The sequence below is a fragment of the Amblyomma maculatum genome, chromosome 2 (assembly GCF_055883805.1).
Source record: "Amblyomma maculatum isolate TAMU_Amacu chromosome 2, ASM5588380v1, whole genome shotgun sequence".
NCBI classification, from domain to species: domain Eukaryota; kingdom Metazoa; phylum Arthropoda; class Arachnida; order Ixodida; family Ixodidae; genus Amblyomma; species Amblyomma maculatum.
The window spans coordinates 15203871-15229210 of record NC_139345.1 but is presented as its reverse complement, the minus strand read 5'-3'; the positions used below and the strand labels follow the sequence as shown (position 1 = coordinate 15229210).

Genomic DNA, 25340 nt, shown 5'->3' with positions numbered 1-25340 from the left:
CAGCCACGACTTTAGTATAGCTTTCCGGGTCCTGAGTGAAAACACTTGTGGAAGCGATTGCCTCGCGCTCTGGGACAATCGAGAGCGTAATGCGTATTTCGAACTCGGTTTTTTGCGTATGCAAAGATAACACAAATAAATTTTACACAGAGCAAAATGAACGTGTATTAGGCCGCGGGGTGCACAGGAAAGGAACCTACTTCGTGCCTCATTTCAAGCAGTGACCACTCGAATGCATAAGCGCTCTACTCACAGAAGCTATACCGCTGCGCATAAATATAGAGCAAGATAACATCGTGTACAGCGGCGCCCTTAACGCTTGTAAAGAGCGTTTCGGGTTCCAATCAGCGTAGGGGCGTGCATCGCAGCATTACACAACACGGAAGTGGGCAAGAAAGTTGCGGGATAGCCTGTCCCAACCCATGTGTATATGGTATACACACGTTACACGTAACCGCTGCGCTCTTGTTTACACGGGTAGCCAGCCAGCAATGCGTTTCACGCTTGTGCGCGTCTTGTACGCACATACACGCGGCGTAGACAGCGTACACTACACGCCTTTCCTCGGACAGCGCGGGTGTGGGCGAGGGAACACTTTCTCGCTGCCCAGTTCGCACGCTGCCGAGGCAGGGGAGAGAAAGGTGACCGGCCTTCCTGTTGCGCGGCTGCTGCAATTATGTCCGCAGTGCGTGGAAATTCCTCGTCGCCTTTGGACGCACTGCTCCGCTTTAAATGCGCACGCGCGCCCCTCACGGAGCTTCGAGAGGCGCATATACATGGTTGCGGCGCAGCGCTTCCGTTAAGTGCAGCTAGGGTTTGCCGGAAGGAAAAACCGGACGACCGGAAATCTCGGCTGGCCAGAGTTTTTCCTGCGCTTTTGAAACGCATTTTCCGGGTATTTAGCCGCTTGGTCTGGGGAACGCACCTTTGTGTGTGCAGCTCGCAACACCGCGAAAATAACCAATGAAGTGCTCTGAAGAAAACAATTCCTGGCTGCAGAGATTTGCTCCGACGGAAGTACTAGTACATAAACGCTTGCGAGCTGATCGTGAAGGGAATTTTGATGAAGGTAAAGAGAGGGAGACGCTCTTACGCGTAGTGATTGCCCGTTAGGTATATAACCATGCATTGCGGATATTTCTTTTTCTGTAATACCACATCTCGGTACACTGCTCTGATAAGTGCGTATACAACCGGCACACGGAAGTTGCGTTTTTAAGAACTATATTGGTAACGGCGAATGAGATCTCATGCCGTAGAGCACGCGTGGCAGCCTCGACCCCGTACTTTCGGAAGCATTCATTTGTCTTCTTTCTCACCACCTCTGCGAGCACGGTTACAGAAAAGTGCAGCACGTGAGATGCATACTGATGCTTGGCTAGCGTTCGTAACGATTTCCCGCTCAGCGCGGTGTCTGCGACGGCTACGTGTGCGTAGGTCCCACGCCCGTTTTTGTTCACGTTTGTAGAGAGCACACACTGCACTGTTCGGAAATGCGTGGCTGAAAACTGCGGCGAGAAGTATGTCCTGCGAACCGTCGGCCGTTCGCGGGAAGGGCCGACTGGTTCCGCGTTTTGCTTCTCAGCGGAACAACTCATGCGAACACCTTCTCCGTTAAGAGGGACCGCTTTAGAAACCTCTTGACCGCTTTGGAAAGTGAAGTACTTGGGAGAATGAGAATGGCGTGGATTGTTTTTAGCAAGCACCTTCTGGTCATGTATAGCAGGTAACCAGCATATCCCACAAGAGCATAGTAAGTTCATTGCTTCTTATTGTTACACCTTCCACAGGGCAGAAACCTGGAGGCTATCCTATTCTTGACTCAGTTATACACGCGGTCATCATGACGAAAGTTCAAACGCACAAAAAGATGAGGACAGTGAAAAAGACGTGAGACACACGAGCGCTAACTTGCAACAATCTATTGTGGACGCCGAAGCGAAACATAAAGGAGAATCGTGGCACGACATCACGCATGCGCAACCAGCAAACTAGTCAGCGGCGACGCAGGTATTTCAGTTCTTTGGCAGACAATGCAATCGACGGCTTGGATACGCAGTCATCCCCCAAACAAGCTATCTTCTCCGCCTCGATAATTCCGCGCGTCAGTCGACAACGGTTTCTTGCGAGAATGATACAATCTGGATATAATCGAACATAGCTCGACTTAGCGGGGGAGTCTACACTTTGGCTGGAGCTACAACCATCACGAGGATCTAGGCTGGAGCTGTAAATATCGCTGGGGTCATCCCTAGGTTCATACTTCCTACAGTGTTCATCAAGAAATCCTCCGCATCTCCCGCTCACATTTCTACGGTGTTCGCGAAGGCGGTCAATCACGCACCGTCCACTTTGTCCTATTGTTTGGGGGATGTCTGCGTATCCAAGCCGTCGATTGCTTTGTCTGCCAAAGAACTGAAATACCCGCGTCGCCGCTGACTGGTTTGCCGGCTGCGCATGCGTGACGTGCCACGATTCTCCTTTATATTTCGCTTCGCCGTCCGCAATGAATTGTTGCAAGTTAGCGCTCGTGTGTCTCACGTCTTTTTCACTGTCCTCATCTTTTTGTGCGTTTTAACTTTCGTCATGATGACCGCGTGTATAACTGAGTCAAGAATAGGATACGGATTCTTTTCCTATACGGCCACCAGAGCACGCAGGTCGCCAAACAAAGCGGAGAAGACGCCGATATGGCATACGGAGGTTCCCCATAAACGCCGTCCGGTGGGAAAGAGGCCTGTCATTTGCATTCAGCGTCGTTCCCATGCGGCGGCGCAAGATTCGCTTTCGGCCTCCTCCGTCTGTCTGTGCGCTTAGCACGCGTGTTTGTGGGCCGGCGTGCGAGTGGAGGCCGCTCTCGCTGATGGCTGGCTCAGCGGCCGCGTCCTTGTCGCATAAAGCGGCGACAACGCGCGCGCGAGCTCCGGTTTGTGGAACATGCTGCGTGGGAAATTGGGACGGCTTGTGGACGACGACTGCACTCTACACGTCCTCCCGTGCCAGATTGTAGTAGTACGCGCTATCCCCCGAGGGAGAGGTCGAAGGTCTGCGCGTTGGCTGTCTCTCGCCTCCGGGCGCCGGAACGTTCTCGCGTCTGAATGAAGACTCTGCCACGTTGCGCTCACTCGAGCGTCACGAGTAGTATCATGGCATGCCCGGCAGGGGGATTGTGGAGGCCGGTCTATGTATCACAGCTCTGCGCAAAACCTAGCGCGTGCAGAGGATTACGTGGTGTACCAAGTTTACGCGATTGTTGAAAACACCGAATTGAATCTGAGAACGCGAATGTCACTACCCTCACAACGCAAAAGTCCAGCTTTCTAGGGCACAGCGTTTAATTGTGGGGCGATTCGGGATAGTGTAGAAGACTGTTATGCACATATTTATGGCAATGTTCTAAGCTCCGCACCAGTGGCAAAAAATTGCTTTCAAAGTTTTTTTCTTGCGTTCGCATCGAGTATGTTAAAACTGTCGTTTGAATTCAGTGGGCTGCGCTCTTGAAAACAATTATGAAGCCACTGCGGTGTTTTGTAAAATACTTTTAAGTCCTTCCATGCCAAACGAAGCAGAGTTTGCTCTCAACCCCCTCCGATCTGTCTATAAAATTTGGGATTCTTTATTAAGCCTGCTAAATTATTTACCCTTAATAACCTTGCCCCCCCCACCCCAAAAAAAAAAAACTTCCTGGTCTTGCGACAGCCCTTCAAATTTCTCAGAAGAGTGCAAAAGTTGCTCTCACTAAGAAATTTACAAACCAATCAAATATTTAATACTTTCGCGCTTAAAAACCTTTTTTTTTTTTTCGGTTTTAAACTGCACAAGAAACAAATCTGTAGCGCAAAGGTTTTGTGTCGTTTTTATTTCATTATTTATCCGCAAGAAACACCGAATTTGCAGTTTTATATTGTACACTCTACATTAGCGAGCAACATCACATTTTTCACCTCTTCTCTATAATGTGTGCCACCTCATTAAATGGTTATTACAACACAGTGTATTTCAGAAAAAAAAATATGTTTAACTTAGAAAAGAATGTTTTGTAATACGTTTTCGGGCATAAATTTTATACAGAGGCGTTCCTGGTAAAAATATTAACTATAGCTCAATTTATAGCTAGCTTCATTGAAATTTTACTCAAGAATTTTTATCGGAGCCTTTTTTTTTTGTTTATTTCAAGCGAGAAACAAATTTTTGGGGTTGAGCACCGCACCTCGAGCCATGATTGACCTTCACTGCACTGCTCAAAAGTCATATACGCTACCCGGGAAGCACGCTGCGACAAACGCTGAAGAGATAAGAGGGCTTCCAGGGGCCTCTGTATTGTCAACGGAGCGTGTGTATTAGCCGGTCGCAACATCAAAATCGGTACACGGCACCACGACCACTGTCGGGGCTGTTTCATTGCAGTGGCTGAATAGATCTAGTGGCGGTGAAAAAAAAAAAAAAAAATCACTACTTCTCTGATTGTGCCTCTTCCTAATATAACAATAAAAAGAAATTCATTATCTTGTGCCGCCATGAAGAGGATTTTCATCTGGCAGCTTAGTGGAACGTTTTCGCCACCTTGCATGGCAAGAGCGTCTGTGAAGCCACTGGAGGGATCGTAAAGCGCCTTGCATCAAGGGAAGGCCTTCAAAGGCCTTACGAGGGCTAGATACTGACACCCCATCATGGGCAAAAGCTAACATATGGGGCATTGAGTTCCTTTGGGCCCCAGAAAGTGCTATTGAAGAAACAAAAAGTCCAATTTAAACAGAGGTTTGCAATGGCTATGCTTGTAAAAGTTATATGCGCTTTGCACCATTTCAAACACACGCACACTCTTCAATCAATGAAGTACCGCACTGCTCTGTGCTGTGCTGCCTTTTCTGCCCACAGTTTTGCCGTGTGCTGCACTTTCAAGGCACCAACCGGAGCGCAAGTTTTATCCACTGGCATAAACCAAGGAAAGTGCAAGGGAATGAGATTTCTTGTGCCGTATGTGTGGACGTGGATGACTTTGATAAAAGCGTTTCTTTTCTTTTGCTTCTTCGTTTTCCTAACCATCGAGGCCCATGAAGTCTTATTATCCTACGTCCAAGCTTGTTTTGTTTTTTTGCGTTTCTTCAGCCTCTGAACGTGTTGGGAAGATCGATGCTCCCTTCGTCTCGAGCATCTCCTTCGGTCGCCCACGCTTGCGCGCACGCAACGATTTCCGGAGTATTGTTCCGCTCGCGCGATTACCCTGAGAGAAAGTGACGCCGTCCGCGGCTGCTCACTCCGGAGCTTTCACTCACATAATCGGGCTGTCATTTTAAGCCTGCTCTTACGACTCTATCAATCGATCTGCATTGTTCGCGCTATATTGTATCCATCGCGACGTGTGCCGCCTTTGAACACAAGGGAGCCAGGTTTCATGCGCGCTTCCACGGAGCTTAAAATTATAGGAGCCGTCTCGCACGAGTAAACGACGACGGCCACAGACAATGCAAGTTGACATGGTTACAAGACGTGGCTCACATTTCCTTCTTCATTTGATACGCCTGCGTGCCCTCGGACTATGCGAAATCTCAGTACAGCACGCTTGCTCGAACGTCATGCCATTCATCAAATGCCGAGGACCGTGATCTCCGCTGACGTGTAGCTGGAAGTAGCCCAATCTCGCGTGCAGTGCTTGTTACGAGAAGAAGAAAGAATGCAAGTAAACACTTCCAAGGAATATAGGCCAGGAAACAAAGACCATAACTGATATCACGTACTAGGCCGCTCCCGCACCCGCATCAATTGACAGCGGGGGTGGCTGTAACGCTTTGCGCTCTGTATGACATGTGAGCACTGTAAGTACGTACAACCTGCATAATCCCGCAGCTTACCGCGATCTACAGCAGCTGTGGTTGCCACCGAAACAGTTTCGTACACACTGCACGGAACGGGCGACTCGCGCGACACGGCGTCGTTTCGCAATGACGCTGAGCATTCGTGGCAAATCTGTGCGCCACTGCCGGCGCTTGAAGGCGCACGTTGGCTTCAGGCCGAGGGAACCCGTTCCAGCCAGGCTGTCCGGACGCACGGACACGCGCACCCACCCACCGAGCAGCGCCAACAATGGGACCCTGACCCGCACCGAAGCACGAGGACCGCCGCCTCACACAGCGAAGTCATTCAGTCGGAATCGATCAAGACTTCACGATTCGATTCAATGGCTCGGCGACCGCGAACGCCTGGAATGAGGGCCTCGCTCGAGGTCTGTCGTTACGAGGCCGCGGACTGCGTTGCTCGTATGCGGGCTGCAGGTAAAGGAGAGAACTTTGTGTGTGCTCGCGTTTACGCATTATTTCATTTTACTTTCCTTTTTGTCTTTTCCTCTTTCTGCTATCCGCGTGGACCACTTTCAAAAGCCTCGGCCTAACGCAGTTTTCCATTTGACTCCCCACACCCCGTCATTTTTGCCTCGGAGTGGTCTTTCGCCATTGTTGCAGTCGAAGGAACCCATTGGGGCTCCAAAGCCGACGCTTTGGTATTCGAGTGCATTTCTTTCTTTCTTTTTTTTTTTTTTTTTGGGGGGGGGGGGGGGGTTAAAAACTGCTGAGAGCGTTTTATTTTTTTTTTTATTTTTTTCGCCACATTCCCTTCCGCGGCCTTCTCGTTAACGTTCTCCCCGCACAACTGAGCCCTAAAATAATTTTTGTTTCTTTCTCGTTCGGAATTTTGCCGATTGTCGACGGCTTCTGCAGTTGTAGAGATCATATATTCGCGGCTATGGTACAGGGAAGCTCATTGTTGATCACTTCTTTCCGCACGTTGAAACCAACCGCGCACAGGTCCTGCTCCAAATATCAGCTCGAACTCTTTGGCCGGACTGACTCAGCCCACTGCGTCTTCTTTTCCGTCCATACCATGAAGTATAGACCAAGCATGCCAGATATATTTACAGTCAGTTCTTAACGCCACACTCGGTTTTAGATTAAAAACGCTTCCTTTCTCTCGTTATAAAAAGTGCACGAGAAATAAGTTCATTGCGCGATTATAACGTGTCCTCAAAAAATGTGTTATTGTTAAACTACGAACGGTAGCCTGGAATTGGCGCGCTGCGTGTAGAAAGTGAGAAGTGCAGATTCGACAAGAGTTTCCACAAGTTCTCGATACTGGCACAAGAGCACTAATCGGAAGGATGCTATCCCGAGCAAAAACTTGTCTTGCTTGCGAAGCAGCTCTGATTCAACACAACAGCTGCATATAGCATAGCAATTGCATAGCAATTGCATAACAGCATCATAGCAACTAGTTGCCCAGGAAACGATAAATCTCGCAATGTGGCGTTGCAGTTACCCAGTCAATCGAAAAAAAAAAAAAGAAGGTTTATTTGGAGAAATATGTGTGTCTCATTCCAGGTAACTACGCCAAGCTAGGCGACAGAAGCGGAAACCCTGTGCAACATCTTTTTCGCTCGACATTAAAATGTTAGCTGAATTTCCGCTATTTTTTTTTTTTTTTTGCCATCATACTTAGCACTGCGAGTACACTGGATGGTCCTCAACATGTGTATTGAAATGCCACATTTTGCAATGAAGGAAGTGGTCGTCCTTGAACGTCCATGCTTGTCGTGCTGGAGCTGGTGTATCGTGAGGAACAAATTCCAGAAGCACTGGCGTCCAACAATGGCGAAACGGACGGATGGGACACAGGGCCAATCCAATGCACTCCCTAAACCCTCTAGCTGAGCTTATCAATTCATTATTTCAGGCTGGTCATCGAGTTTTAAATTAACAACCATAAAGGTGAGCCATCACTACCGCGTTCACTCAATACGTCCCCTTTCCTTGTGGCAGAGCCATCGTTTTGTCACAGCAGTCGTCAAGCTGGTATAGAAAAATGATTTACTCGGATGCCCCTATTAAATTACCCACAGTTAAGAGGCAGAGTCTCTCCACTTCAGTCAGAGGAACGTGACAACACAGGTGAATATTTGATTTTTGCCGAGACTTGCCAATTCGAAGCGAGCAAATGTAATCAAGCAACCAGTTTTGCGACGCGGGACTTTGAGATTCACCGGCTGCAACTCTGCAGCCGTCGCGATCTCGGCGAGTGTTGCCTATTGTCTCCTTCTATAGAGTGCCACGCTACGTAGAGCATCGAGCACCTACAAGTGCGTAGGAATCGTAAGGTCAGTTCAGAGTCGCACTTAACAACGTTTCGCGAGCTGCATGCTCGGCCTGGTCACACGCAGCTGCAGGACTTCGCCGCGGCTTCCGATGCCGGAGCCTCGCTGTGTGGCAATCGGCACGAAGGCCACGCCGCCCAAGGAGGGACGTCCTTTGTTCTCCACTGCCGCTACTCTTGCGCGATCGGCCACGGTCTTGTTTTCTTTATTTTTCGTCGAGTTTTTGTTATCGCGTATATGTATAGTTTCAAGTGCGCGTGGAAGTGCGTTGCAAGTTGGAGGCTACAGACGTGCGTAAGCCAGTGCGCACTGTCGGGTATTCATGTAGGGTGGTTCGCGGCAAGGTCGGACGGGGTATTGCTGCTGCCAAGGGGTGATTAGACGCGCCTGGATTGGAGTCCGCCTCTCTTTTGTTCCAGCGCCTATTTCGCGCCCCTTTGGCCAGCAACCTGAAGCGTGGGAAAGAGTCATTTGATCTCAGTGTTTTGCTACTGGTAACGCTGCACGAGTGGGAGTAGTCATGAAAGCAAGTTATTTTTCCTCGTGGTTATCAGGTAAGGTTTTCTGTAAATTCCCCAGACACTGTTTGCATAGGAAATGTTACGCAGCCGTGTCGAGCCTTGCATATTTTTTTCTTTTTTTTTTTTTCTTTTTCATTTTCCTGCAACGGTCGCATTCGTGGGCAGGGTGTCACAATGCATGCACGTGAGTATATTCAGCGGTAGTGAAAAGTCTCACACATAGTGAGAATTCTTTAGTGCCAGAAAGTTTATCTATTAGAAGCACTTGTAGTTGCAATAGTTTCTGAATACTAGGCCTAACTTGAGGTACAACACAAATACACGGAAGTGAAGTGCGTTGGCGAGCGGTTTTTGCCGCTCCTTGACCGGTAGATTCTGCACCTCCGTGCGAGGAAGTGATTCGGATCTTGCGTTACTGTGAAAAACGCAGGCATTCCAGATAGCCCTTCGCAGCGTTATTTGACCGCTTAGAATGGTAATTAATTCCTACGTGAGGTGCCAACAAATTCATCAGATATGGTATACGGGTTGTTACCCCTCAGACTTACTCCGGCCGTGTTTGCACCGAAATACCCCGATATTTTCGCACGCTCTCTGTAAGCGTTTGCGACATCACAGGTACGGTAAGTTCTTATATTTACTGGTCAGGACATAACAGGCAGGACAAAGGGACTCTGGCATACCTCTCGCTAGTTTTTTTGTCTCGCGAGATTAAATACAGCTTAAGCAGAATGCAGGCCAGGTTCTGACCTTACATAGCTGTCTCTCGCTTCGCAAGTATTCATTCTTTTCCTTGGTTCTTTTTTTTTTTTTATTTGTTCCTCGCTAATCAGCCTTGGTCTGCGATACTGCCGACGACTGTCCGGCGACTTGCGGCGACGCTGGGAAAGATAGGGTCGCGACGCAGCCATTTACTGGGGATGTATGATCGCAAAATAGATTGACAAAGGTCGTATGCAGTTCCCTCGGAGGACAACTCAGTTGCTTGTTTCTAAATTAGTCGCACAACTTTTAGTTAAGTTATTCAGGGCCATATATATTGTCACGGACAATAGGGCTAGACGTGCCTAAAAGATAAGGCGAAGCTGTACAAGCAGCCAGAGTTTTGCACAGAGCGGGCAAGCCGACTTCGGCGTCTTTTTCTCCCAGGCGCCACCTAAAGATCTCGGGAACACCAGGTGGCATTACTCCCCCTCAATATGCACTTGAAATGACAGTAGTTACAAGCTCAAAAATAATATGGACAAGGTATGATATGTGCACCATACGTCCTCGAGATTACAGTGGCTTTGAGAGACACCGTACCGAAGAGGCCACCTGCTTAACTACGGCCACCCGGAGGATCTTCAACGTGCACTGACCTCGCAGAGCATGCGGGTGATGTCAAATTTCGCTTCCATAGAAGTGCAGTCGCCAGGCTCGGCAGGCCGAACGCTGTCGCCATTGAACCCGCACGGCGAGCATATCAGTACGTAATATCATGATATAGAACAAATATTTTGTGCGCGATTCCGCATTTTCTAAAGTTAGAGCAAGTTTCGCGCATCAACCAAAAAAGAGGAATAATAGTTTGAATTTTTCTGATATGCTGGTAGCAATTAGACGATAGATGCCTCAGGCGAGAAAGATATTTATCAAATCCCACGGCGAGACATGTATTTACAACTTTATGACAGTGTTCTACTGGAGAAAGCGTCGTACATGTTGGTATACAGGGTCGAGTTAGGCACATAATGGAAGTTTTATGGCTGCACTGATGCTGCGGAACCGGCACTTCCGGCTTGTCAGGGGGAGGCGAGTGTTACTGTAGCAGCAGCAGCGGCTGTGGCGTCCGGAATCGAGGGCGGCGGTCGGCGGAAGCCCGTTCGGGCCGCGCGTCCTCGACCGACAAGGAGCGCGGTCGAAGGACAGGTCTTTCACGTCGCCCCAGGGAACGCCTGCTTTAACGCCCGCAGCTCGCGTGCCTCTCGCGCGGACGGACGATAGCAGACGCAGTTTGCGTGTGTATATGCGCGATATATGCGATTTTCGATACGCCTGCTGGGCGAGCGAGGCTGCGTGATGGTTCTTCCAGGAGCCCGTGAGGCGGTCACCGAGGATACAGCGCGGCTAAGCCCATGCACAGAGCGCCGAAAGTCTGTCCGGTGCCCGCTGGAATGGAGAACACCGCTACGCATATGTCAACACTGACACAACAGTGCAGAGTATGGTACTTGCGCTTTGTGACGGCTACTGAGCGAAGCACAGCGGCTGATTCTGGATGCCCAGCCGAAGCTCGCCACTTTTGAGTGCACGTCGCGCGACGTCCGCTATAGCATGACTGACACGTGCCTGCATATAGGGGAAAAGCTGCCACCGAACGGGGAATTAGTTCCATCGCAAAATCTATGCCCGGAGCCAGACGCGTTGCTTTTCAGTTACGACTGAACAAAAGGCAAAGGAGAACGTGTTCGTTGTTAATTCATCGCTGACATCACAGGCCCCGTTTCCTTGCGGAGTGCAAGCTGGAGGGAAAGGGAGAAGGGGGGAAGGGGGTGTAGGTGAATAAGGTAGTTACATAGATGTGTTTATTGATAGGAAAGGAAGAGAGGTAGTTTCCCATGTAGCTATACCAGAGGCCTCAACAGTGTCAACCAGTGCGGGACATCAAAAGGCAACCGCTCTTTCTTTGCTCGATATGACCTTCAATACGAACATTACGCGAATGGGAGGATATTGCTCTTCATGCATACCCAATACAGAAAAAATAACAAGGCGTTGTTCTGGCTTTCGCGTAGAAAGTAAGTTGCTCGACTGCCCCCCACCTCAAGTTGCTGCCCCCCGCCCCTCTTTTTTTTTATCCCTTTGCCGACCAAGCCTGAGCATTGCCTTTAACTTATTTTCGTTAACTGTTTCTTGTTTTTTGTTTACCGAACCAAGAAATCACTGAATCATTCTTTTGAATCATTTCTCGAAACCAGTGGTACTGTACGTACACGTGTACGCTAATTCTACGCTAGTAATGCACACATTTGCCCTAATACATCGCCGCGATGCTAAACGTCCCTCTTGATGCTCGAACAGCTAGAATACCCCGCCAGCCGCACTGTGTTAGACGATGCGCTGGAAATTTTGTTTTTCCCTCCGTCCGAATTCAGAAGTCGAAGGCCCCATTTTCGCCCTAACAGGAGATGCGTGCTTTCCATTGCTTTTACATCACTACGGTCGGCGGTCCGCATACCTTGGTGAGATTCAGCAGGGATTGCGGAGTTCTCAAGAATGAATACAAAATTATTTACATTTTATCTCCCTTTGATACTATGGCTCGACTGGAAGATGGTTCACTCTGCTGATGATAATTTTGAGCTTAAAGAAAAAAGTAAAAGAAGGAAAGGAACTAGAAAGGCGAAATATAAGCAATACTTCCAGCAGCAAAAATTCACGACAAAACTGAAAAAGAAACCAAAACAGAAGTAGGGTGTAAGGATAGTAAAGAAAAGCTTCCCGGGTGATGATACCAGGGTGCTTCGGTCAAGCACCCGCCACCGTTTCGACTCGGCATTATGTAGGCGTCACACATTAGGAATACTTCCTCTTTTGTCGCGTTCCCACACCATGTGCCTCCCGACTCGGTGTACATGTGTGGCGTAATGAAAGGATCACCTCCTTTTATCTTCGGCCGAAGCATCTCCAGCGGCGTCGTAGAAAAGTCCGCACCGAAGATCCCACACCTCTGTCCCTGTGGCGGCCAACGACGCGAGGCGACAACGACGTCGTACGGCGCAGCGCAATCGCGTCATGATCGGCCGTGGTCGATGCCTTGTTCCTTCTCAATATCGCCGGCGGCGGCTCAAGCGCAGCAGGAGCCTCCGAGCGGTGACGACGCCACTAAAGAAACGGGTATTTGGCAAAACTAGGTGACCCGGATAGGAAGGCTCCTTCTCTCCAACGAGATGCGATACGATCGCATATGTATACGCACAGACGCCGTACACTATTCGTGCCGGTAGCGCGAACCGATAAAGCGTGAATCCCCGCCGACAGTGGCGTCCGTGCGCGAGGCGCCTGTTTCATTGTTGCCGCGTCTCATTTTGAGACGTTTAAACTGTGCATACATGTAACTGGGCCGCCGGCGGCGGAGGCGACGACTTCGCGCTGAGGACGCCGCCGGACGCTTCGTATTTCTCAGCGAGCGCTCGCCCAACTATTGCTCGGCAGCCGGCCTCTCGGGATGCGGAAAAGGAGATCTGATGCGAGATATGGAAGAAGCTTAACGCGCTTGCGCGCGTGCGTTGTTACGCGTAACCGATTGTGATAGAAGGCGTGCCCTTGAGCGTGGCGCATATGTGTGCGATCGGAGATTGTTATGGAGCACGGGCGTTTGTTACGCGATCTGCACGTGGCTCGTGCTGAGCGACGTGCTGACCGGTATTGTTAGCTTTGCAAACGAGCATCCCTGGATACAGCGTCTGGTATGCATGCATGCGTACAACGCGAGGAAAGATTGCCCCCTGTTTCTCCTAACGAGGATAGTTCGTCTTGATTCTTTTTGTTTACCTTACTTCTCTCGATACTTCGGGGCCTTGACCTTCCCGAAAAACGCTCGAAAACTTGAGCTACCTTATTCCAAACCAAGCTTCTGAAATGCGGAAAAAGATATAAGGTTTCCCACCACGCATTATGTACTTCGTTTTATCTAATCTTTCTTCTTGTGATTCTTATGCGAGCGGAAAAGGTGCAGCTCAATATATGCGGTAATACCTTAAACTAGCATTAGTGTGTAGCTAAATTATGATTCTTGAATATGTGCGTGTTGCTTCTACTGGCTCATATTTCGGAGTGCATCTAGTAAGAGCAAGATTCTAAAAGCAATGCAAACAAGAGAATAAAATGTGAGCATTTTCTGTTGTCTCTAAAAGATGAAAGCGGCATGGGAAAACAATGCAGTGAGGTTTTATTCCGTCGCATTTGGGAAAACATACAGTGAGTGTGAATTAAATCTCACTGTTCTCTACTTTCTTGCTGCGTACAAATGTTTCGCAGGCGTCACTTTTGATGGTTCGATTTCCGCATGTGAGTTATTAAAGAGGACACAATAAAAACGGATTACATAGTTGAAGAACGCAGTGTACACAATTATGAAGCGTACATGGTAGGGAGCTAAAGTTCCTAGGCTGTGGAATGGCTGCAGTAAAAAAGGTGCTACAAATTCGCCCATGCAAAATACTCTGAGCGCATAGTGCATGATCACTGTGTCCGCACGAAGAGCCAGTAAGGATTGGATAAGAAGGAGAAGGAGGCGCTATTAGAGGCCTCTCTGGTCATCCACTGAGTCCGAATGAGGTCAAGCTACTAAAAAAAAAAAAAAAAAGGGGGGGGGGGGGGGGAGGGTAGGTTCGTAAATAAGGGAAGGGTGGTGACAGTATTCATGAGTGCAGAAATAGTTCTCTATTCACCCTAATCTAAGACACAGGTGGGACAATGCAATGCTGCGAGTGTATATAAGACCGAGCTGTATACGCCAACTGCAATTGCAGGCCATTAGTGGGGTTAGGATTGTGTGTGTCTGAACTTGCGGTACATGTGTAGTTGTTCCTTGTTTAGTGAAGCATACAGTCCGGGAGAGACAGTGCAGTTGTAAGTGTTGTTCTTCTGTCAGGCTATTAAGTTTAAAGCCTTACTTGGCTCATGAGTGGAGTCCGCAGAATGTGTTCGCAAGTAGTGGCGGCGGACATATACCAAAAATATAGCCTCATTTCGTATCATAGTTGTAACACAACTATTCTTTGTGCAGCGTTCATTGTGATGTCGTGCCATTTTGCTTTTATTTTGTAGCATCCACCTGCAAGTCAAGTCGCAGGTTAGTTTGCGATAGAGATTCAAACCGACGACATTATGTGCCGTCAGTAGAACTCTCCTGGCTTACGTCACGAATGACGTATCGGAGGAGGGGCGAAAGGGGCGGCCGCCACATAACTGCGCCTGGTGGGCAAAACATTTCGCTGCTGTTGGCGTGGTGCGGATTATTCGATCTCGTATGGGGACAACTGGCTGTGTTTTTTTAATGCCGTCAAGCTCTCGCATGGTGTGATGCGATATTCAATCGAAGATGGCCAGCGGCATGTATTTCTTCAGTTCTAGAAGCGGCCCAATGTGTTTTTCAGCTCTGCAAAGAGCGAAGCGACAAAGGTCACGCGATGGCAGGACTCAATATTGTATTTGGCAGTAAGCACATTTTTCTGGTATCCTCGTGCGTTCACGAATTTCTGGGAGACCGAACAAGCACTTATCAGTTTGCTTTATTGCCTCTCCGAACGAATCGTGCTGAATGTTGACCGATCGCGCTTTCAAAGGTCCCGCGGAATGCGATCAGTGGCAGAGCTTTTAGAGATTCTTGCTCGGCATTCAATTTATTCCACTTCTGCAGGCCATATTGAAGGAGATATCTATCTCAGAAGACGGCTCCCAAGGTCATGACAGCGGTATAATCGCTCAAGTACAGCCGCATCCTTAAACGGATTGGGACACGACGTATATAATATATACCATATCCCCGGGCAATCTCGGATAATGTGAGTTACGCGCTTCAAACTGAATTTGGCCTCTTGGTGACAGCTTATTTCTTGCCGTCGCTGAAAAGTGAAAGCAGACGTCGAAATGTATAATATATACGCTCTTCGCTTCATTGAAACACCGCACCAAAAGGAGGAGCAACGCTGAGAAGAAAAGGAACCAGAAGTAGCAACTCCATGCTCGCTAATTACCAGCCTGAAGGTTGTATCTAACGACGATGGAACTCGTACAAAAAAAAAAAAAAAAGATCATGCTCAAAAGAGCTAAAGCTATTTAAACCAAATACCGAAGAAAAAAAAAATCCATGGAATGAACTGAGCAAGGGATCGAAGTCACTTTCATTATCGGGAAGCGTCGATGGCTATAATACGGTTTCGTTTCTTTGGGCATGCAATGTTAAGCTTTTAAAATCTCGCTTACGCTGCTACAGTTCCTGGTTGCGGCTACATGTGGAGTTAAACGCTTCCTGGCAGGTAATATTTAGCATGTGTACAAGCGCAGAGACAAGCTCCGCGCCAGCCAGCGCTTCTCCCTACGAAGAGTCCACTCGGAACACTATATGGTCCCAGGGACTCGATTAGTCACGCTCGGTTTCCTGCTCTAATGACGCGATGCCGGGGGCAGTCGAGGAGTAACGTTTGCGCCGAGGAAGGAGCGTGGCACGATGAGAGACAGCGAGAGAAAAAGAGAGAGGAAAGAAAACTTGCAAAGTGGGCGCCAAGGAAGACAACAATGCCAAGGACGAGAAATCGGCTGTGCCGTTGCTCTTCTGCCCCTTTCAGAATCTGCCTGGAACGAGAAAGAGGAGAAAAAGCGGCGCTAAAGGCCGACCTCATTTTGCCGTTCAATCGTCTCGAGCTGGCGCCAATTCACCGTGACCGGTGCCAGCTAAGAGACTCTTCGGGCACCGTGTGGGGCTATTTACGGCGCGCTGTGCTCACGAAACGCTCTCCGGGATAGTGTCCACTCTCCGTATTCCCGCCGCAGCTTAAAAACAACAAAACGATTTCGCGGCTGTTTTCTATTAAACTCCGAAGCTCATCATTGCAAGAAAAGCATGCAAGTTCTTCCGTCCTTCCATGGTTCACTGAATTTTCGCGCAGACTTTCCAGTGCCAACAAGAACAGCAGTGTGACCAACATATGGATGAATGCAGCGCAGTCTGTGACTGACAGCAGTGGATGCTCTGCGGTTTGTGCTTAGTAATGGTGCACAATGAGCTCCAGCTCAGTTGAATGAGCCAGCCTATTCAGAAGCCATTCCAAGAACATATCCAGGAGCCTACTCAAGTATGTGTTGTACTCTCAGGCAAGAGAGACGCCCTGCAGAGAGACCTCTCGGCTTCGTTGAAGGCGGCCACTTGTGTGTGAGGAACGACGGTCTATGCAGGAACCCGTTCTGGCCAACGTGATGGATTGCCGTCAGTGCGAACAGCATGGAAATAGGGCCAGCGAAAGGTGTTCGAGCAGCATTCCTCGACGCGGCGCTTGGTGCGTTTTCCTGAATCCGACGAATTCGCCACGCATGCTGAAGATAAGTGAGCTCTACAGAATGGGGATGATTGAACTTTGTTTTATTTCCTACGGCGCCAATCCTGACAAGATTGACGATAAAAAAAAGGGGTCGATTTATAAGGTAATATTGATTGCTTCGTTTATAACGACCCAAGGCGGCTCAGGCTATGGAAGACGCCGTAGTGGAGGAATCCGAAAATTTTGACTACTCAGAGTTCTTTAGCGCTCACTGACATCGCGCTGCACACGGGCGCTTTACTTTTCGCCTCCATCGAAGGTAATTCGATCCCGCATCCTTGGGCACATTAATCGAGTGCCCTATCCACTAAGCCAACGCGTCGGTGCTCTAAGGTAGTGTAAGGTCCTGTGAAGAAATCGCTTATCCAGGACTGGGAACACCTACGTTCTGAAGCACAAGGCGTTTTCTGACGACCCGTTTCAAAGTCTTAAAAGCGCTGCATAAAAGTTTAAGAAAGTAGTGAAACTTCGAAGGTGCTGAAATTAAGCGACGCTTCGTGGAGCCCGAAGACGACGGGGAAAAAATCTGATCTTCGCACCCTCTGCGTTTCACTGAAGCCGTTTAATAGCTGTGGAAAATGCACTGCAAGTTATCCAACCAAGAGCCATGCAGATATGCAAAACGGTTTGCTCGTAAATGCAGTTTGTGATTGACCAGTGACCGTTATCTCGAAAATCATGACGGCCAATGGCACAGAGCCAAAGTGTCTGCTAGTTGCGATGCGCTCTTACACGCGAATTCGACACCTGAAGGGTGACGCCCCTTACTTTCAGTGCATCGCACGCATGCTAAAGAAACCAAGTGTAATGCAACAATTTCGTCCGCTTACGATTAACACAACGATTAACACAACGACGACGTCGCCGGTTAACTGTCATTGCCATAAACTGAGGGGACGTATATGCTCCACGTCAGGGTCTGCAGGTTAGGCCCCACAATCGCAGCTTTGTGCCTGTGTGTATATATATTTCCCTACCTTTTTGGATGTGGAATGGGGAATGCAGACGGGTCGACGTCAGTGACGACGCGAAACAGGGGTATCCATAGGCTAGTTCAACTAGCGCTGCAAGGGAAATGTGAGCAATAAAGTTCTGTGCAGTCGACTTTGGAACAGCAGCTCATTACATTTTTACAACGGTGCAACGCGCGCATCGATGCGCCCAGGTTCTCTAAGCACCTAGCAGTGGACTTGGAATGGTGACTTTGGCGAATGATGCAAAATCGAAGACCGCCTGAAGACCTGTCGTGCACATGCAACGTGCATACGGTGTAGCACCGCTAAAGGCAGCGTATCGCTGGTAGCACACCGCTCGGCGCGTTGCGCACTGGTGGTGGTGGAAAACATTTATATCAGATATAAAGATACAAATACTGTGTCTTCTTGAAAACAAGCACGCCATATATACCGAATGCTACTTTCAAGCGAACTCCCCGTTCACATCGTCAATTGGTCTCACATAGCGCTGTCAGCACGTGCTCAAGGCTGCGAAGCCAATCCGGCTCTGCGAGCCAAAAATGATCATGGAGTGCCATTAGGAGAAGTGCTACTTGAATGGGCATGGTGGGCAATTTGATATATTTAATATTCCGTTAAACAGGAGTTTGATAAATCCGGAACACCGCTACTTCCGCATGGAATTTTAAAGGGGATATTCTCATAGTTTGACATAAGCAATATTTCGCTATATCGAGTTTCGAGATATTCGGTATCGACTATAGCCATTTGCAGTGGACCTAATTGACTTCACACTACGGCAAAGTTTAGTCGAACGTACTGGCACACTTTTTTTTTTTCAACCTCTGGATGATCAGATCGCTTTTTCGCGAAGCCCGGCGTACCTCACAAAGAATTTGTATGCGCTCGGGTAGGGCGCTGTGCCTCTGCGGTAGTGGCAGTAGATTAATCCAAGTTGCTAAGGTCGCACATGATGTAGGACGCACGAAGACGTGACCTGCTATACATTCAGTATTAATTGTATTAATTATTAATTCATTTCCTTTGAATTAGGCGGCTTTTAGTACTGTGAGATCTCCTCTTCCTCTCAGAAGTCCAAAAGTGCTTAATGCAATCTAAACAAGAGGTGAATGATGATTTATCAAATACCTCAGCGTCGTCTGTCTCCTTTTTCTACATATGCTTGAGTGAAAACACGCTCCGGAAAACCAGTGCAGCTTTATGCAGAACCTGTCTGATGGAGAAGGGGTGCGAAAGCATTAAATGAACATTTTCACACTCGTTGCGGCCAGCAACGAAGCGGTGGCTCAGTGGTTACGACGTTCGGCTGCTGGGGACGAGGGTCCAAATCCCGGTCCCATTTCGGAGCAGGCGAAACGCAAGACGCCCGTGCGCTCTGTACGATGTAGGCGCACGTTTAGCAACCGCAAACGGTCACGATTTGTCTGTGGTCGTCTCTTTCTTTCTTTCTTTCTTTCTTTCTTTCTTTCTTTCTTTCTTTCTTTCTTTCTTTCTTTCTTTCTTTCTTTCTTTCTTTCTTTCTTTCTTTCTTTCTTTCTTTCTTTCTTTCTTTCTTTCTTTCTTTCTTTCTTTCTTTCTTCCTTCCTTCCTTCCCTCCCTACCCTCACGGCGCGCGGTAGAGGCGTCCACCGAGAAGTGACAGTTGCTGCTGATTATGCCTTCCTTACTACCAGCATTTGGTTTTCAAACGTGTTATATTTGGAGAGTCATAAACTCCCTATGCTATCCATCGCGCTTCTGCATATTGAGCGTTCTTCTTTTATTGAGTTTTTGTTCCACAGTAGTCTGGAGGAGGTGTTATCTGCGAACCATTTAATATGCAACGTCAATATGGGATAGCTTTCGCACATATTCTTTAGAGCACATCCTTAAGAAGGCAGTAAATAAACACTCACACAAAAAAAAAAACCATAAAAATGGCTCCTCATAGATAGTTAAGGCTGCCCGAGCAATCAGGACGTTCCAGCACGATTGTAACCTGCAAGCAAGCTTCCTGTACAATTGAAGAGCGGTGCAGGAAAGCCTCTGCACCTTCTAAAAAAAAGCCACAAAAGCAAAATGAACCCAGCTTTGACGAAGGAAAACTCGAGACCTAGTTAAAATCAGGCAATATTTGTTCATTTGCTCCGATTCCACTGTTGTTTTGTTTTTAATATTTAGAGGGCCACGTCCTTCAGCGTACTTTCGCGAATAAGCATACAAAAGCGTGGTAGACAGAGAAAAAGAAATCAATTCACTATTTGTGTTATGATTAAGGCACTGCCGTCCTCGCACAACCGGCGGGCGAAACCACGACGCGCTTCAGCGCGCCTTTTCGTCAGCGGTCTGCGCATCAAACTAACCATTCTTCCTCTGGTCAGACGGGCGAGAAGCAGTGGTCGCTCTCTTCTCGGCCACGCAAGACGCACACACCGGTGCTCACGGAGCAAATTGGCTTTTTGCGGAGATGAGCCGGTGGCGTGTCTCGGGGACTGTCTGCAGCAGAGTCGCTGGCACGTGACAAACTTGGCGCGTGGCTGCGTGTATCCCCTTCCTGGCTGCGGCCGGTCTTCTCCTTATTCTGCGCGGAGCTCGTTGAGCGCCGGGAGACCGTGACGGGCGACCTTGTTGCGCTCCACAAAGACGTGTCGTCGGGCGGCCACAGCTCAGCGCCGCGCCACAATGAGAAAAGCCACCACCAAAGCGGGGGTGAGGGGGAGGGGCTCCGGTGTCGCCCCAAAAAGCCGTGCCGCCATTATTAGCCCACGGGGCGCGCACTAGTGTGCCGGTGGAGCAAATTGGCCCCGGGGGGTGACCTCGTATGCTGCCGTCCCACCGCAGTGTGCAATCCATTGTGCAGAGTCCACGTCACGGTAGTTGTTCTTGCTGACGGCTGGCCTACGGCAAAGTCAGTAGCACTCTGCCTATCTACAGACTTTTCGATGTGTTAAACGCTGTTGCACCCGTTATTTGTGACCCAGCGGCCACGTTGATTTTTACTGGCAATAAATGTCGCTCGCGCGAGTGAATTTTGTGCCGCACTGTATCGGTTTGAAAGGGTATGTGAAGCCACGTCTGCCTAAATGCCACTCAGTCGCACCCTTGGCTGCCTTTGAGGCCGAAAACGAAAACCAAAATGATACGAAAGAAAAAGCGTGAAGTATGAATGGCGTACAAAGAGCACCATCTCCGAGTATCATCGTCTGCTTGTAAACTGCAGTCTATTCTCTTCACCCCCCTCTCTCTCACCGAAAACCCGGTTCACGTTACAGGTACAGTAATGCCGCTCCTTTTCCATCCGTGTGAAGGGCCAAAGCTACGTTCGCCTCAAAAAGCAGAGTACCACGCACTGTATAGTGAACAGGGCAACCTGGATTAGGTGACCGCACGGGGCACTTGATCGGAGTGCACATGCATGCCTTAATCCTTAATTACTAAGGGGCGCCTTAAGAGAAAGGGGGACTCTCTACATGGAAAAAATAATGCTGAGCACCCCCCACCTCGTCTCAAAAAGGTTAAAAAAAAGGCTAAAAATGCACATAATTCAAATAGATGCCCCCCTCCCTCTTTCCTTCCTCCTTCCCCAACCCAACCGCCTCCTCCAGGAGCGAACCATAAATCTCAGCTTTCTTGTGATAGTTTTTAGAAACAGCCACGGTTGTTCGATGAACTGGCAATGTGATAATGTGTGCCGTTTATTGCTCTGGTGGCTGGAAGTTCCCAAATTAAATACTGACGCTTTGATTCAGTATTCGCATAATCGGAAGTTAGGCCAAGCCAAGTGTAATCAGCTATACAAGTTACGACTTGTAGCCAAAAGCAGGCCAATAGGATGCGCGGAAGTCGAGCGCGTGCAGGTCGTAGGCTGCGCCAGTAAGTAGGCGAAGAACTTCTGCGCCTAGAATTCGCATGTTGATGGTAACAGTACTCTAAGGATGCATATTTCCAGATCCGTGCATAACGAAATATCTGAGCTCTTTGTGCACGGTTTATGCTTACTCGCGTTCGAGGCTGTCATCCCACGGCCTAAAATGTACGGGTTGGGCAGAATCGCCGACTCTGGTACAAAATTGCGACAAACCAATTGCTGCTGCTGCTCATGGTAAGTGCGCCGCCTATCGTGTTCAGGGTTATGAATATCAAAGCGCAGGTCAAATACGTATAACGGTGCGCATTCTGAGGACAAATGCTGTTTTATTCCCTCTTATAGCGCACAGCGCACATAGCCAACGCACCGTTTCGAAGTTAGAACGAGGCAAAAGAAAGACAGAAAGACAGAAAGACAGATAACAACAAGAAGAAAACAAAAACGAGAAGCAATATTATATTCCGCTGTTAAGCAACTACAATCCATAAAATAAAAAATGAATAAACAGATGAACTAGAGAGAAAATTAACGTGGCATTCTACTTGCCTATCGCAAAACGTCGTAAATAGTGTTGAAGAGACTTTTCTTTTTTTAACAATATTTCTAACAATATTTATTGCCTCAGGGCATCGGTTGGGTATGATATGAAGAATGAAGAAATTATTAAATGAATGGAAGCGACTTTCCCCGTCTATTTTTCAACGCATAGTAAAATCGGCCTTCACGTGACCGAAACGGAGTGTGTCTAATCAGACAAGCGCTATAGGCAGGAGCGGCGTCCAAAGACGACGAAGTGTCCACAATGGCGGCCGGCATGGTCGGTCGGCCGGAGGATACGCCCGGGCCGGGGCTGTGCGCCCACCCCGGCTGACTGGGATGGTACCAGTACCGATCGTAAGCGTCGGCTAAGCCCAGTTTCGGAACAATCCGTCAAAATTGCAGTCCTCCGACTAGAGGCATTTTCAAGGACCAAATTCTAGCAATTATCCCTGGGAGCACCGTTGGAAAGCGCATCAGCAGCAGCAGCAGCAGCAGCAGCAGCAGCAGTATGGCAGTGAAAGTGAGCCTCTCTGAGAGGAACCATGTGCGCATGGACATGGCCCTCCGCGTGGAGCGCCGCAAACGCCAGTGGTGGGCCGTCCAGCGGCCGCCGCCGCTGGACAGGCCCATCAAGCCGAACAGGCTCAAGCCGCCGGCGGAGGTGAAGGGTGCGTGGGGTCTTATAGGTGCTGTGTCGAGAACAGTGCACCTTCTTGGCTACCCCGGCGTTTAATGGCGACGTCTTTACTTTGCAGGTCAAGATGAACCACCCAAGAACGAAGGAGAAGGTACGTTCGTTTTCCTGTCTTCGCACGAGCCACTGTTTTATTTCATTTGGTCGTAGCTCCTTATCACTGAAACTTTTCGCCAAATGCGTCCTGCACACACGAGACAGATTAGACATGCACATGGTGCTGCTACATAAGCTAGACGGAAAGTGATCATATGCGATTCAGTGCCTATCATCGGCTTTTGATGACCTATACGGGGACCCCCCTTTCAGTGCTCTTCTGTGCTCTATGTATTGTAATCAGAAGACAAACCCGATGCCGCTGATGCTAATGAGGGTTAGGCATCTACGACAATGTCAATCACCTCAAGGCGAGCGTGGCTATTATCCATACAGCGAAACACTGTGTTACAAATGAAATACACTGGACACAGTTGTACTCATTTGTGATGCTGATGTGCCAAATATCTTTATTTCACGAGATGTTTTTTACATGGGAAGCTAACGTAAGCAGTGACTTTTCGTTTCGTTCGCTAAAAAAAAAAATAATAATAATAATAATAATAATAATCACTTTTGATGTAAAGGTCTAAGCTGTGCATAAATTCAAATGAAAGAGAACAATGGTTGAGGTGGAGCTTCATTCCGCGAGTGAACGCTTCGATAAGTGGACTCAGTGTCCTCGTCTGGGCGGCACGTCTACTTATCGAAACTTTGCTAGCAGACTGGGGCTCCCCATCAATGCTTGTTCGTTTTGCTTGGACTTTGTGGGGACATTTTCTTCGCCTAGTTCTAAGCTGTGAATAAACAAAACAACAATCGTACAATAAAGTATGAAAGAAGTTGTTCTAATGTTTTGGCAGCCCCTCATAGATGCTTTACCTTGTCGAAAATCTGTCATCCGTTGAACAGAAACTAATGTGTTTCACCTACATTCAAGTACAGCTTCACGCGCTCTGCTGTCGCTTAGTGGCAGCCTTTTTTAACATTACCATCTACTACCGTTGAAGGCCCTGAAGAGCTCAGAAACAGAAAACGTCACGTGCCACGTTGTGGTGTAGTGCGGTGTAATTATTCCCTCATTCGCTCTTATTGCTCCCGAGATTTCGAAGCTCTAGTTTACATAATGGGCGCGGCAATGTCCACACAAAGATTAATACTCAGGTTTCTGAATATCATCGTCGGAACTGGGTTTGTTTGGCAGATTCGGACGGTTTATTATATTTTTTTCCCCACCGTGTTTTGTAGTCCCTAAAGTCATGCTGTTCAAACGCGCTGGAGTGCGGTATGACAAGAGCACTCAGAAAGAAGAGCACTCAAAAAGAAAGAAAAACAGAATGAAATATCGTTGCGCAGCCGGAAGCAGGCATTCGCATGCCAATTTTTTCCTTCTCTGTGTTTGTCGCAGTGACAGACCCGTTATTGAATGGTATCTCGCTCGTCAAATTCTTGCATGGGTTTTAGCTTCAAGTGCGTAAAACTTTTTCGCTCTAAAGTGACTCTGTGCTTCATTCAACAAGCCAGCTAGGTGAACATAACTTTTGGAAGCGCTGGGGCAGACAAGGGCAAGAGAAGTGGACGGGGCAAACACTTCCCGTCCACTTCTCTGAACAGTCCGCTTCGACTGATCACGAAGAACGTAAAGAGTAGAACTGAAAATCCTAATGGAGATAGTTAAGTAAACTAGTGCATAACGTTCTATAGACTATTTAAGCACACTTGCCCTTGTTTTCTGCCTATATCTGGCTGTCTAATTGAATGTCTCGGCTCGTTGGGCAATGAAATAGGAACGACCAACTATTTCAACGCGCACCAACGAGATGACGTCACATAGTTATCTATAACTACATCTTGTAAAACAGAAGCGTCACCCCATTGGCGCATACTCTCTTGCACAGCGCTGCACGTCTGAACGCTTCTATGTACCATCGAGCAAGCTAGGAGCCGTTTGCCAGCGTTCCGAACGAGAAACCTGGCAACCACAAGCTACTATACAGTGGTTAGCATATGCGTTGTGCCCTCCTCCATCGCAGGTCTCCCGAGACACAGTCAAATAATGGAGGAGTCCCACCGGTACCGCCTGCTGAAGCCCCTTCCCCTCAACACTGGAAGCAGCTACAATGGCGGAGGAGGAGGTCGGTGAGCTGCACCATCCAGTACTTTTGTCATGGCGACACTTCTATCTACTACATTCGTCCTTGAGCCACTCCGGTATCTAATGTCAGTAGGGTGTACATATTGAAATTTTCGAATACGAATCGAATACTAAAATAAGGGGAAAAAATGCTTTCCGATATCGAATATCTAATGACTAAAAAAAAAAAAAAAAACTGAATTCATTGTTCGGATTGTTTTTCAGTATTCACATGATTTTTCAAATAAAATTAAATTAAAATAGTACAGAAAAGTGTAGCATGCTGAAAAATCTGGTATAAATTTCATACACGAATATACCGTGTTTTTTTAGAGAAGGAAGTTGCATGAAACCGGGTGGAGCTGTC

The 25340-nt window shown here is 48.2% G+C and overlaps 1 protein-coding gene across 3 annotated transcripts in view; it reads left to right on the top strand.

Annotated features, from left to right (window-relative positions):
- ninaC (STKc_myosinIII_N_like and MYSc_Myo21 domain-containing protein ninaC) overlaps positions 1–25340 on the top strand; it is a 145988-nt gene that overhangs the window by 50130 nt on the left and 70518 nt on the right. The window contains exons 1-3 of one of the 3 annotated variants that reach the window (XM_084593325.1): positions 8416–8694; positions 22865–22897; positions 24873–24974. In XM_084593325.1, the coding sequence (XP_084449451.1) occupies positions 8661–8694; positions 22865–22897; positions 24873–24974 (169 nt within the window). In that variant the 5' untranslated portion in view covers positions 8416–8660. Of the gene's footprint in view, positions 1–8415; positions 8695–22864; positions 22898–24872; positions 24979–25340 lie in introns of those variants that run through there. The other 2 variants (XM_084593326.1, XM_084593327.1) reach the window with 2 other exon arrangements.